This window comes from Pleurodeles waltl, chromosome 6 (genome assembly GCF_031143425.1).
Source record: "Pleurodeles waltl isolate 20211129_DDA chromosome 6, aPleWal1.hap1.20221129, whole genome shotgun sequence".
Classification (NCBI taxonomy): Eukaryota; Metazoa; Chordata; class Amphibia; order Caudata; family Salamandridae; genus Pleurodeles; species Pleurodeles waltl.
Genome location: NC_090445.1, coordinates 877,480,826 through 877,493,695, shown reverse-complemented (window position 1 = coordinate 877,493,695; position 12,870 = coordinate 877,480,826). Strand labels below are relative to the sequence as shown.

The 12,870-nt window shown below is 39.6% G+C and overlaps 1 protein-coding gene across 4 annotated transcripts in view; it reads left to right on the top strand.

The window, feature by feature from the left end:
- HPS1 (HPS1 biogenesis of lysosomal organelles complex 3 subunit 1) overlaps positions 1-12,870 on the top strand; it is a 270,693-nt gene that overhangs the window by 225,351 nt on the left and 32,472 nt on the right. For all 4 annotated transcript variants that reach the window (XM_069239659.1, XM_069239661.1, XM_069239657.1 and 1 more), the window contains 2 exons: positions 6,871-6,938; positions 7,716-7,847. In XM_069239659.1, coding sequence (XP_069095760.1) covers positions 6,871-6,938; positions 7,716-7,847 — 200 coding nt within the window. The remainder of the gene's footprint in view (positions 1-6,870; positions 6,939-7,715; positions 7,848-12,870) is intronic.

Sequence of the window (12,870 nt, the reverse complement as noted above, 5' to 3'; positions counted from 1 at the left end):
ACTCATGGGAGGTGTAACCTTGAATGAGTCATAAAACCAATCTCCTCCATTAATAGTGGTGATACATAGCATATTGTTTTTGATGGACATCCATATATGGTTTATACCATACTGTCTTTTCCATGTAAAACCATATATATTTTACCAGACCAAAGCATTAGGAATCAGTTGTGTTATGGAATGATTGACAGATTTAAATTTTTAGTTTGTGTTAGCCTGTATTATTGTTATAACATGGGATTTGGACTTCTCATGGTAGTAAAAACCATGTTACTATTTAATTATGCTGTTGCTCCAAGTTACATATTTTATTGAACCACATTCATATTTCACTTGCAAGGCACAAGTATATACACCAATACACACACGTTTCTTTAGGAATTTTATTGCGATGTATCTCCTATAAAAAATTAAACTACAGTCATAGGATATATATGAGTCTCCAGACACATATATCTAGAGTATTTTCTAACCAAAGAAGCACCAGAGGATATTGTTGCGTTCTACTCATATAGTATATGTAATTTAATTGGTAGAACATCACAGAGGATCTACATGAATTAAGACATTCTGTGGAATCAATCAATCAATTGTGGTTAATACAAACAAATTACTAAATCAAATAAAGCATGAAAAAACATATATATATTTTTAAAGTTTCTGTATATGAGATTTATTGTGGTGTATTGATGAGTGATTGGGCACTCATCGATTTGCTGCAATACATCCACTTCATTAGTCGTTTTAGTAAGATAGCATAATAAATCTATTAATATCAATAGACCATGAAAGAAAGTTAGTGCTGCTTCATTGTGCTGTCCAAAAGTGATGAGAAAGTCCTTCCTAGTAGTTGTTTCTGCAAATTATGTAATTATGTACTTTTCTTGAGCCTGAATCCTTATTGATTTGTTTCATACACCCTTGCAATTGTTTTGCAAATTTAAAGGCGGGACTGGACATAGGAGATGTGTAAAATAGTTGACTTGGCTATTGGGCTTGACTTTAACTTTCTGTAGGAACAGTGTGTCTGGTTTAGATAATCATGAATCTCCCCTAGTGTTGTAGTAATATTGTTTTCAGGAGTTTTCAAAACTGAAATAGATGAATTCTGCGCAAAGGTGTAGAGGCAGGAGATTCCATGCCATGATGCCATGATGCCAGCTAAGGCAAATGCTTTATCCTCATGGGTATCCATTTGTAGTCTGGGAACTTTGATTAGATGTTGTTGGAAGGGACGAAGAGCCCAGTGGAAAGTGTACCATGTGAACAACTTTGTTAGAATGATTGGAGGCTTTTGGTAGATCACTGTGTAGACAATTACAGTGCCTTGATCAACAGCCAATATGGTGGTTTCAATACTGGGGAATATGTGCAATATTTTGCCCTATTAGATATATGACGGGCAGCAGCATTTTGCATCAGTTGGAGTTGGTTCATAAGTGCTTCCAAAGTATATGGATTTACAATAATTCAGTCTTGAGGAAGGCATTGATGACTCATGGAGATAGTTGTCAATGAACAGCAATAGTGTTCTCACAGTCTTTAGTTGCCAGAAACCTAGATATTTTGGCAATCTCTGTCTTCATAGATATCAATGGAAAACCTGTAACTAAAACATCAGTAAATGTCAGAAGTACTTCAATTTTGGATGGATTCAGGTCCATGAAGTTCATTGGTATCCACCAACAGGTAATTAACAGACTGCCCACCACGGAGGATGGCCCTGCACCTTGAAGGGTGGAGGCATTGGAGCAGCCAAAAATCATTTGGGTGTTGTTTACATACTTATAGAAACCCCCCACTCAATGAATCAGTTTAGCCAGGGAGAGCATGTTGATGTTAATAGGGATTTCTGATAAGATAGCACAATGAGTACACCACAACATGTGATTCTGTGTGCTGTGGTGGAAAAGCCTCTGAATACTCATTTAGGAACTACTCTTAAGATGCCAATATCAGGAATTCTAGAACAAAACATGTAATGTTTGATGTTTTAATGGTTTCAAAGGCAATCAAGAGATGAAGTAAAATGGTGGAGGTGGGTTCTGTATTCTGGTCCATTGTGACCTACAGGGGGGTATCAGAAGTCACCTCAAAATTCAAAACACTTTGTAACCGGACATCCGTTGACGCCGGTTCAAGTACAGCTACAGGGGCCGTGTTGACATACCCCCGGGGCACTCGAGAGAGCCTCGGAGGTATGACGTCAGACGCAGAAGGCGTCTCGTCAACAAAGAAAAGGGACGACGGACCAGCTAAGGAAGAAACGAGAGAGCCGGAGGAGACCCCAGAGACGCGAACCAACAAGAGAGAGAGACAGGAGTTGAAGAACGCCGGAACAGAGTCCGACGCGAGAGGCGAGACGCGGGAAAAGGAAGGAGGCCACAGGGCACCTCCCGCCCCTACCGAAGAGAAGTCGGGAGACCACGAAGGGGCCAGCCACGTCCACCGGAGGGGCGTGGCCCCCACAGGTACGTTCGCACCGAACCTGTTTTTTTTTGCCGGGGTGGTTAAGGGGAAAGAAGGCAAGAGAAGGGAATACGGGGAGGAAAGAGGGGAGGTCCTGCCAGGAAGGGGAGACACTGTAAAACAAGGGAAGCCATACTGACTATTCCTCCCTAACTTCACGAGGAAGTCCAGGAGAAAGAAAAGAGAGAAAAACCCACAACTAGAGAGAGAGAAACTAGGGAACTCACAGGAAGGCGACGCTCACCATTTAATGAAAGTTATCCCAGCACAAACCCCACACGTACCTACCCTCCTACCACCCTACTAACCCTATGTAGACCCTACCTTACCTCTACACTTACCTATTTTTCCGTTCTTCTTTTTTATTTTAGGGAAACCTGGGCTGCTGTCACAAGGGAAAAGACCGGACCGCTACCAAATCGGGATCAGACCACACCGGGACCACAATAAGAGCCCTGAAAATAGAGTAAAGGATCTGGATGAATGTAACAGGAAATTACCCTGTAGAAAAAGGAATAAAAGACAGCCTTAATTGAATCTAAATAAATCACTTATCCTCTCAAACCTGCGTCTATAGAATTATTCCAATATCTCTTCCACCTGGAGATAAAGAACCCATTACACACTTCTTTAGAGAAATATAAGTTGTAACGTTCTAGCGCAATGATAGCTGTCAGGAGTGTGCAGAGCATGTGAATCTACAGCACGGCAAGCTGCAAACAGGTTTTTACACCTGGATATACCCTCTTGATTAGGGTGCTATACAAATCAACTTAGCATAATAGGTTAGAAATGTTTACCTTAACTCAGTATGCAATTGCAGTGACGGTGGACATATTTACATCAATTGTCAAATACACAATACTTGGCAATTCTGTGGCATGTAGTAACATCCTTCTGTCCCCTTTTCTGGTGTTCTGGTTATTTTGAATGGCCTTTTACCAATAGAAGAGTAAATGTTGCACTGCTGTGATTCAGATGTTTGTAAATATTACTTCTGCTTGGTCTGTGATGTGTGTTAATACATTTTGAGCCTGACATACTAAAGGACTGGCCACACATATTGGTTGCAAATTGCACAGAGACTTTTTGTGCAAGGATGCACACCTGGATAATCACTGTGGTGGATGCAAAGTTTTTAAAAATAGTTAACATGCATCACTTGAATTATTGAGTTAAGGCTACCTATTGGAGCCTTTCATTTCTGAATTTCTGTGGCTAACATTAGTAGCCCCTACAGATGGTTTGTGGCAGCACTAATGTGACCGATCGGAATCTAAGAAAATACTCACCCCTGAAAATAGGGGGGCCTCCATTCGTTGCCCTTTTGATGACCAATTGTCATTCTGCTTTATTGGGCTCAAAACATTGATTAATTTAATTGTCTGTATCATGCTCATGGGCTGACACAGAAAGACTGTACTTATGACTGAAACAGCCCCAAGCATTGGATAACTGTTCAGTGGACAGAGTGAAGATATATGATCTAAAACGATCAACATTTTGTAATTTATATATCGCATACGCTTTACTGCACAAGCACCTTTGCACACATTGCGTAAAGAGCACCCACACATAAATTGTTTTTCTAGTTTAATGAACTCGGTTGAGACAATATGCTTTATTTTATCAAATCAAATGTTTCTTGTAGAACATGTGTATACGTGTATTACAAATCCGCTTGGTGGGATGGGATGATTTTTGTATTTACGGACTCCCTCAAATACTGATACATTTTGCAAATTGATCCGACCATTTTCATAAAAATAAAGTACTTGCCCGTTCTCAGGAACACAGCATAAGCCCACACTGCGATTGCCGGGATAATAGTATTGGGAGCAAGCATGTCCAACCATCAGTATCACTACAGAGTTCGAGTAAAATATTAAAACTAGTTTTAGGGGCAGAATAGGGCGAAATAATAATGACACTTAAAACGAAACGTGTCAGCAGTTCCTAACAACTTCATATTAGTCTGTGAGCCTAGAGTTGAGTTTACTTTTACTGGAGAAAAAAAGTGTGTTCTGCTAGGAATTTGCAGCCTTACTTGTTAGTGGTGTGTGTCCAAACGTCCCCACTTGCCTCCAAAGTTTTTCTTCATAAGATTCAGAGACTAGGATTTGGTGTCGGAGCTAAAATAGTCTGTCTTGGTCAGTCAGCTCAGATTCAAATAGCTGACTGAGTTGTAAACTTAACTGCTAATATAGAATTACATTCTGATGTAAATATTTGGAAAAACTGGATGCACACCCTCCAAATCAAAATATGCACTGAGGAAAGTCATTCAATAAATGATTCTTGGGGCGGGGCACAGCAACAGCAAGAACAACGCGATGAGCGCACCTCCTGCCCTGCAACACCGGCCTCGCCGTGCGGTGCATCGGGCGTTTTTCCGGGAAGCCTTGGGGGGTGGGGGGAGGATGTAATTTTCCAGCAGTACTCTAACATCGGTCGCAAGTAAGAGAATAGGCAGGTCTTGTAAACATAATCACTCGCTTCTCATTCTCCTCCTATATCCAGCAGTTTTCAGGCAACAATACAAGTGTCAAGGTTAATATCTCTGGTGATTAATCTTCCTGCTGGAGAGAGACAAGAGTTTTGTTTATTAACAGTTTGGACTCATCTAAAGTAACGCAGTTGGTTAATATGCCTGCTGCAAAGAACGTGTACCATGCAGATCACAGAACTGAATGTAATGTGCATAGCTCAGTGGGTTAGTGCTTTTGTCAGAGATAGCCTTTTGTAACATGCATGTCATAGCTTACAGTGGTAATATAGCACAGTGAGCTATGAGCTGCCTGGTACAGGTTCCAAAGGTATGTTTTTCCACAGTCTTTCTTTATCCTAATAATGCTTAGAGTGGCTGGTTTGGGTAGAAATACGTTGTTATTAGTAAATCCAACCCCAAGTACTGTGTTAGATTTTGAATCCTGAGTTTGTGCTTCTCCAGACCAAACACACTTAAAAAATACCTACCTGCATGGATGACATGTAAATCCTAAACCTGGTATTTCTTTTTGTTTTATGTCTGATTTCCTACACATATGATTCATTGTCTTGTATGCGTGTGTGTTGTAATGTGTGCTGACATCCTACGATGGTATGAGAGGTGCTGTAATACATATGAAATACATGGAGACATGAGGGACACTGTTGGAGGGTGATGAGGGAATGATTGAAGGGCCCCAACAATCATTGTTGTATCCAGGTGAACTGTAAGGTGATCATTTACTATGCTTTCAAAGCTAGTACACTTGAATATATAATGAGAAATTGTGTCATAGAATGCACAATTTTTGCCATATTTTGTGCCTTTTTTCCGGGGTAACCTGTCAACCCTTCTTGTAGTGGTGAGTCTCGCTTGCTGCGCTCACTCGCTATGCACCATACGGGGGCTGGTCTGACAAAATTTACTAGGGCTGCTTTGTGTTCCCAGTCCGGCCTTGCTGCCATGCCAAAGGCCTTTCACTGTCTATTCTGGGAATATAGAGGCTGAGGGCAGTGTGTGACTGGAGACTAACCCTTGCGCCTCAAGCCATTGAGTTTGGCCAAGTGCTGTATGCAGTGGGATCTTCGGTAAAGGTCAGCGGGGGCCACTAGCACTTATTTTTTGGGACCGGCATTTCTTTCCTGCATCAGATATTTACTGACTGCAAGAGAGGGAAAACAGATTGGAAAGACTGAGGAAGAGAATGACAGCAAAACTGTCAAAAAAGGAGAAAGCAGGAATCTGTAAGAAAGATAAAAAGGGATAGGGAGTGTCTGTTAGTGGATTGAAGACTACCAGCCTTGGTATTCCACACGCCAACATTTAATTGCATTGGCTGCGTGCTTCTGAGCTGACCTTCACACACTGGCACTCTTTCACAAATTAAGCACTGGTAAAGGGTAAAGACACAGCTTGCAGGATGTGGCTGGATATCGCATCCTGTGCCGAAAGCCAGCTGTACATGCCCTAAGAGGTGGCTTCTACAACATTTTCCAGTCAAGGCAAACAATCAGATTGTTCAGATCTTGAGCTTCATTTATCTTACAGGTGATATTTGTTGTGTCATCTGTGATGTCATATGTTAAGTTAGGCGTAATGTACTGGGAGGGAGTTATAGTTCATTGCTCACCATAACATGACCTCAACCAAAAGATTTTTAGGGGAAATCTCTACTTTTTTACATGACAAATGGCATTTTTTTCCTAAGTTCAGAAAAATAGCTCCCCTATCATTTATTTCATTGAACCTAAATAATTACTTATATGTGTGTGTTTGTGTAGGTTTGTGGGTGATTTTTTGTGTTAATATAAAAATAGATTTATAATATCCAGTATGTTTAATGAAATTTGATTTGCTACATAAACAACATAGCTGGTTAGAATCTGAAGTGTTCTGTTTGTCTTTTTCTTTAGTTACAAGGTGCCTGGCATGATTTTAAAATTAAAGCTTTCTCCAGAAGTGAACATGGAACCACGGCAGAGTAAGTATGACTGATCAGTGTAAAAAAGTGCATACAAATGTTAGCTAAGGAGAGACATCCCTAACGGAATCATAATAATAACAATTATTTATTTGTTATTTAGTGGTTTCTAGGCTGTGCAAATAACAGGTGTTAGGCAATTTAATGGGTCTACATTTATGACCTCAGAAAGATGGCAATAATGCAAACTGCTGACGGGTGCTAATCTGCAATCTTGCCAGTTTGAGATCTGTATGTTTTTGCCTGCCAAAACCATCAAAGCACGTCTTTTCTACATTTCCCTCACCCCCATACCATCATGCGCTGTAAACTATTGTTTGATTTTAGTCTTTCACAAGAGGTCCATCTTGTGTTCATAATCACATCTTGAATGTTACAGAAGTTGAGCACCGATTACCTGTTAGCATTTTAGATATTTAGCAATCTTTGAGGGCACAAAATGAGAATTTGCAATCATTTCCATATGTTTTTGTTTTATCAACACAATTAGTAGATCTGTGACAAGTTTACATTTTGAAGCTTGTATTGGGCAGCTTGGAGTAATGTAAGATACTGCTTTTTCAAGTATTTATTTACTAAATTTAGCATTTCTGGCAGACGGCTCATATGATTCGAAACAAACGTTATCCATACATATACCTAGACATTGCAATTCATATTTTCATTTTACCTGATAATGAACTGTAGGGCTCATGGCTTAGAAGGAAGCCTGGAATCTTGTTTGTTAGTGTCATTTACTGAATGGATCCTTAATATTCAAATTTTCTCTCCACTTAGCGTCCTCCAGGCTTGCAGCTTAGTTAAAACTCAGCTGTGCTCTGTGTATCGTCGGTGCTTTCTACTTTACCCCATTGGGATCCGATCACAGTTGTCCCAGAACCTCCAGGACAGAGCCATGAAACTTTTTCAGTAAGTATGGGCTAGAAATAAATCTGATAAACGTGGGGAGGACTGATTCTTCATCAGCCCACACCGAAGCAGTAGTTCCTCTCCAGCAATTACACAGGCTGGAGGAAGGTAAACAGTACATTCTCTGGTTATATCTTTAATAGAATATTGTGTTAGTCTAAGAAATGTTGTGTTTGCATCAGTTGGCTGTAGGGCAATCGGTCAAAATACCTGATATGTTCTATCTATAATGTGACCAGTGTAACCTGATGTATTGAAAGACCCGTAATGTGTCTCAAAAGATCACTTTTTTGTTAACTTTTGTGATAAAGGACCAGATGTACGAGGATATTTAGTGGTCACAAAGACTGCAATTCGCTAAATCACAGGCTACATTTCTTCTGGATTATTTTAAACTGATTTAACGATTCACTAACAGTTTACACAATCACAAAATAGGTTCAGAAGGACATAACAAATAGCTGTTTGGAACGAACGTGTTATGGCTTCCTTTCAACAACGCAATTTGTTATGTATCCATTTTTTAAGATAATTGGGCAATAGAGATGGGAGGGAACAAATATCTGATCTCTTTAGTCGAGGATGACTTATTGTTATAGTTAGAAAAAAACACCTGAGGCCATGCTGCTCCTGCTGGAGATCCTGGACAACTTTTTGAAATCAATCAGGGTTCTGCATTAACAAACGAAAACCAATCATATATACACTAGCTGAATTATCTGATATACTGACCATCCAATTTATTTGTAGTCTAAAAAGGCTCTATGGACTTTTGTGTATTGCTTCCCCTATAGGTGTCTGAGAGGAAAGCAATAGTAAGAATGATAATGTAGCTCAAGTGTTTAATACTTGTTTAAATGCATCCTATACATGATAGCACAAAAACTTATCAAGCAACTATGATCGATGTTAAATATATTAATATGGGGCAAGAGAAGAATTAGAGTTGAAATAAACACCATTAACATGCACCTATGAGGAGGACGGCTACATGTTCCAAATATGGAAGCCTACTACCAAGCAGGCCAGCTGCAATTTGTAGCTGGCGGTTTGGAACTAGACAATAGTGCCAAAAAAGATCCGTTGGTTGGGGGTTTAGAAGGAGGGCAGCTGTCAAAACACTTGTTTCTGAAAGGAAAATCTTTCTGTAACACCTCCTACTTGGGTTGGGTTGGTATTGACACGATGTAGTTTGAGATGTGGCAAGAAAATGCCACAATCATATGACTTATCGCATCTACCACAATTTGCAACTTGCCCCCTTAGAATGGAACAACGGTATGTTGGTGGTGGAAAAGGGGTGGGTGGTTTATGATGGGTGACTTATGGGTGGTGGAATCACTGTCCTCATTCATTACAGCCAGGCAGTGGATTTAGATTGTTGTAGGGCATTTCGTCAGTCCAAGCAATTTGAGGTACCGTGCCTTGACTGTGGGTCAACATACAGGACACCCCAAAGGTGCCCAATGCCCTAGTACTACTATTTTTAGCTGACCATGGATAAGGGATTATTACTCAATTATATATTATCATCAGAGAGGGTGCCCACAGGCATCCCCTACACTCCCACACAGAATGGGCAACAAATGGCAAACCAGAGTTTACAGATAATCTATGGAAAACACACTTGGGTTGATATAAGAAGTCTTCAGTAGTGCCAGATTCTAACTGCTGTATTTTAATTACCTCTATTGGACACATATGACCCCTGCAATGCTACACAGACTCAGCCCCATCCTACCAGCTCTTTGCCATAAGCACAGAGAACATGAAGCCACATATTTTCACTTGGTATGGGGCTGCCCCAAAGTGGCAGATTATTGGAAAGCGGTGGTGGGTAGATCTAGAGAGGATGTGTCGATAGTGCTACCACAGCTCCCACAGACATAATTGAAATATGAAGTAAAAAGGAAATTTGTACAGTTCACGCACTGTTAACAAAGATATATTCTACAGTTAACTGGTAGGGAACCAGGGGCTCTGAGACAAGGAATTTGATTTTCATTGCTTTTCCATAATCTATGAAAACCTAGTCAAAATACAGTCTAACCTTAAAATGGCTAGTATAAGTTTAAGCTTAGACAAACTACTCAAAACACTAACAAATGACCTGGTTTTAGCAGAGGACAGTCTGCTATTTTTAAAGCCTGATTGTTCATTCCGACAAAAGTAAGTAAAAAGGGTCCAATTGTAATAGTAGAATATTTGCAAAAATGTTATTTATATTCACTAAAGACTTAGGTCTATATTTATTTCCAAAACTTTAAGTCACTACCTTCTTTATGAATAAGACATATTGCTGCCTCTTTAAAAGATCTTTGGTTGTTTTAGATGAAGGTAAAACGTGTTAAACATGAAAGGGTTCCAGAGGTTTAAGAAATTACGTATTTAGCAAAATAAGAATACAGTTCAACCAATACACCATCAGGACATGGGGATTTGCCTCTTTTTAATAAACAGCATTTTTCTATAGAATTATCTTTAAAAAAAATATTTTTTAGTCAACATTGAGCCACAATTATTGTTGTCCTTTTTTTAATTGAACCTAAAGGTAAATCTCTTCATATTCAAGTGAATTATCTGAAGTATATATCTGTTTATAAACATCAACATATTCATTTACAATATCTGTATCCTTATAAAACTGAATTTATGTCTGTTAAGTACTAATTTTTAGTCCATTTCTTTTAACTTTGAGATGGTTTGCTAGCAATTCTTTAGTTTTATTTTGATCCTTTTAATGTTTTGCCCTGCTTTTCACTTACAAGAATAGGAACATTATGTATTAGATTCTATCAAATTGATCTTTAGCTTTAACCAATTCATCCAAAAAATCCTTGGAATTAAGAGTAGACAATTAGTGTTCGGGTTTCTTAATAGTATATAAAATATTATTAGATTATTTTTCAATTTTCTTGTTTTTTTATAAACAAAATTTATTATAAAGTATTGGGACACATTAATAAAAGATAGACCAGTCTGCAGCAAGTGTTAAATCTAAAAAAAAAAACTCACATTTTCCTGAAAATGGATAAGATCTAACTTTATAGTAACCAAATGATGAATGCTCCACACTCGAAGCTCAGTAGTTTACTTAAAATATATTATCTATTTTAAATTTGACAGTTATGTACCAGATAAAAGAAAGTATTTTTTCTCAAATCTGGATTCCATCTTCTGCATGAATTAGCAGAGAATTTTGATTAACAGGTGAACGGAATTGCTTTTGCATTTTTCTAGGCATACACCAAGCTTTTTCAATTCCTGTCTCGAAATTGGTCACAATGTAATTACAATACCCACCAAAAATGCAAACTCTAATGACTTTTTTGTAATGAAATTTGGAAATGTATGACCAGCTTTTGTAAGTCCTTTAACAATGAAAATCGTGATTGAGGTTTTAATAATAATGTTTCCAGTGATGATCTACCAATTGCAATCATCATCCATTTCTATAAAGTAGGGGACAAAACTATTTTACCAACCGAACATTTTTACAAACCAAACATTTTTTAAAGTTTTAAGGCTTTGCGGCCAGATATCTGCTTCACTCCCAGATAAATGTGTCTGTTGCAACAAGGAACATTCAACCTTAAGCATAGATAGGTGAGAATGTGCTCTTCGTCATTTTATAGGATGACTCAGACCTTTATCTTTTCATGAAACCTCTCTGAATTATGAGAGTATGAATACAAAATACATGAGCACAAATCCATACATTTTGCAATATGAATAAACAAAATAGATAGAAACACTGAAAAGTACAAGCAAAGGAGAAGAAGAACATCATACTGTATACATCACATTGTGAGATACAGGAGAAGGAAAAGAACAAGAAATTAAAGATAAATTAAATCAGTAAAAAGCAAAAAAGTGACTGTACAAGCCAACATTACAAAGACTGAAAATATACCTAAATGTGTAAATGATTATCTCTCAATCAATCAATCAGACATTTGTAGAGCACACTACTCTCCCATAAGGGTCTCAAGGCACTGTGGGAGTCGGTCCTCTGTGCTTCAGTCGAAGTGAAAGGTGAATTAGCAGAGGCAAGGTGTTCCAGCTCTTTGCCCTGAGGTAGGTGAATGATCTTCCTCAAGCTGAGGTCTTCCATATCTGGGGTACGGAGGCTAGTGCCTGTTGAGTGGAGCGGAGAAGTCTGGTGGGGTAGTAGAAGGAGATGCGATGATTGAGGTAGGTGGGTCCCAGGTCATGGAGAGCCTTTTATGCATGGATGAGGAGTTTGAAGTTGATTGTTTTCTCGACAAGGAGCCAGTGGAGTTTTCTCGGGTGTCTGGTGATGTGTTAGCGGCAGGGGAAGTCCAGGATGAGTCTGGCGGAGGCATTCTGGATGTACTGTAGTTTATTCAAATTCTTCTGGGTGGTATTGGCATAGAGGATGTTAACGTAGTCGAGTCTGCTGGTTACCAGGGCCTGGGTTATGGTCCTGCGGTAGTCGTTTGGGATCTATTTGAAGATCTTCTGAAGAAGTAGAAGTGTGTGGAAATGGGAGAATGCAACAGAGTTGACTTGGCGGGTCATGACAAGAGATGAATGCAGGATGAAGCTGAGGTTGTGTGCATGTTTTTGTGGGGTGGGGGGGCTGCCGAGTGTAGCAGGCCACCAGGAGTGATCCTAGACTGATGTGTAAGGCCCCAGGATGAGGATCTTGGTCTTGTCTGAGTTGAGATTGCGTCAGCTCTCGTTCATCCTGGCAGCAACGGCTTCCATTCCGTTGTGGAAGTTCTTCTTGGCAGTTGTCGGGTTTTCGGTCAGTGAGATGGTCAGCTGGGTGTCGCCAGCAAAGGAGACAATGGTCAATCCGTGGCTTCTGATGATGGATGCGAGCGGGCCATGTAGATGTTGAAGATTGTGGGGCACAGGGAGGAGCCCTTGGGTACTCTGCAGCCGATCTAAGAAGGGTCTGACAGGTATGGTGAGAGTCTGACTTTCTGTGTTCTGCCAGTCAGGAAGGAGCATATCCACTGTAGGGCCTTGCCGTGGATGCTGGCTGCGTGGAGTC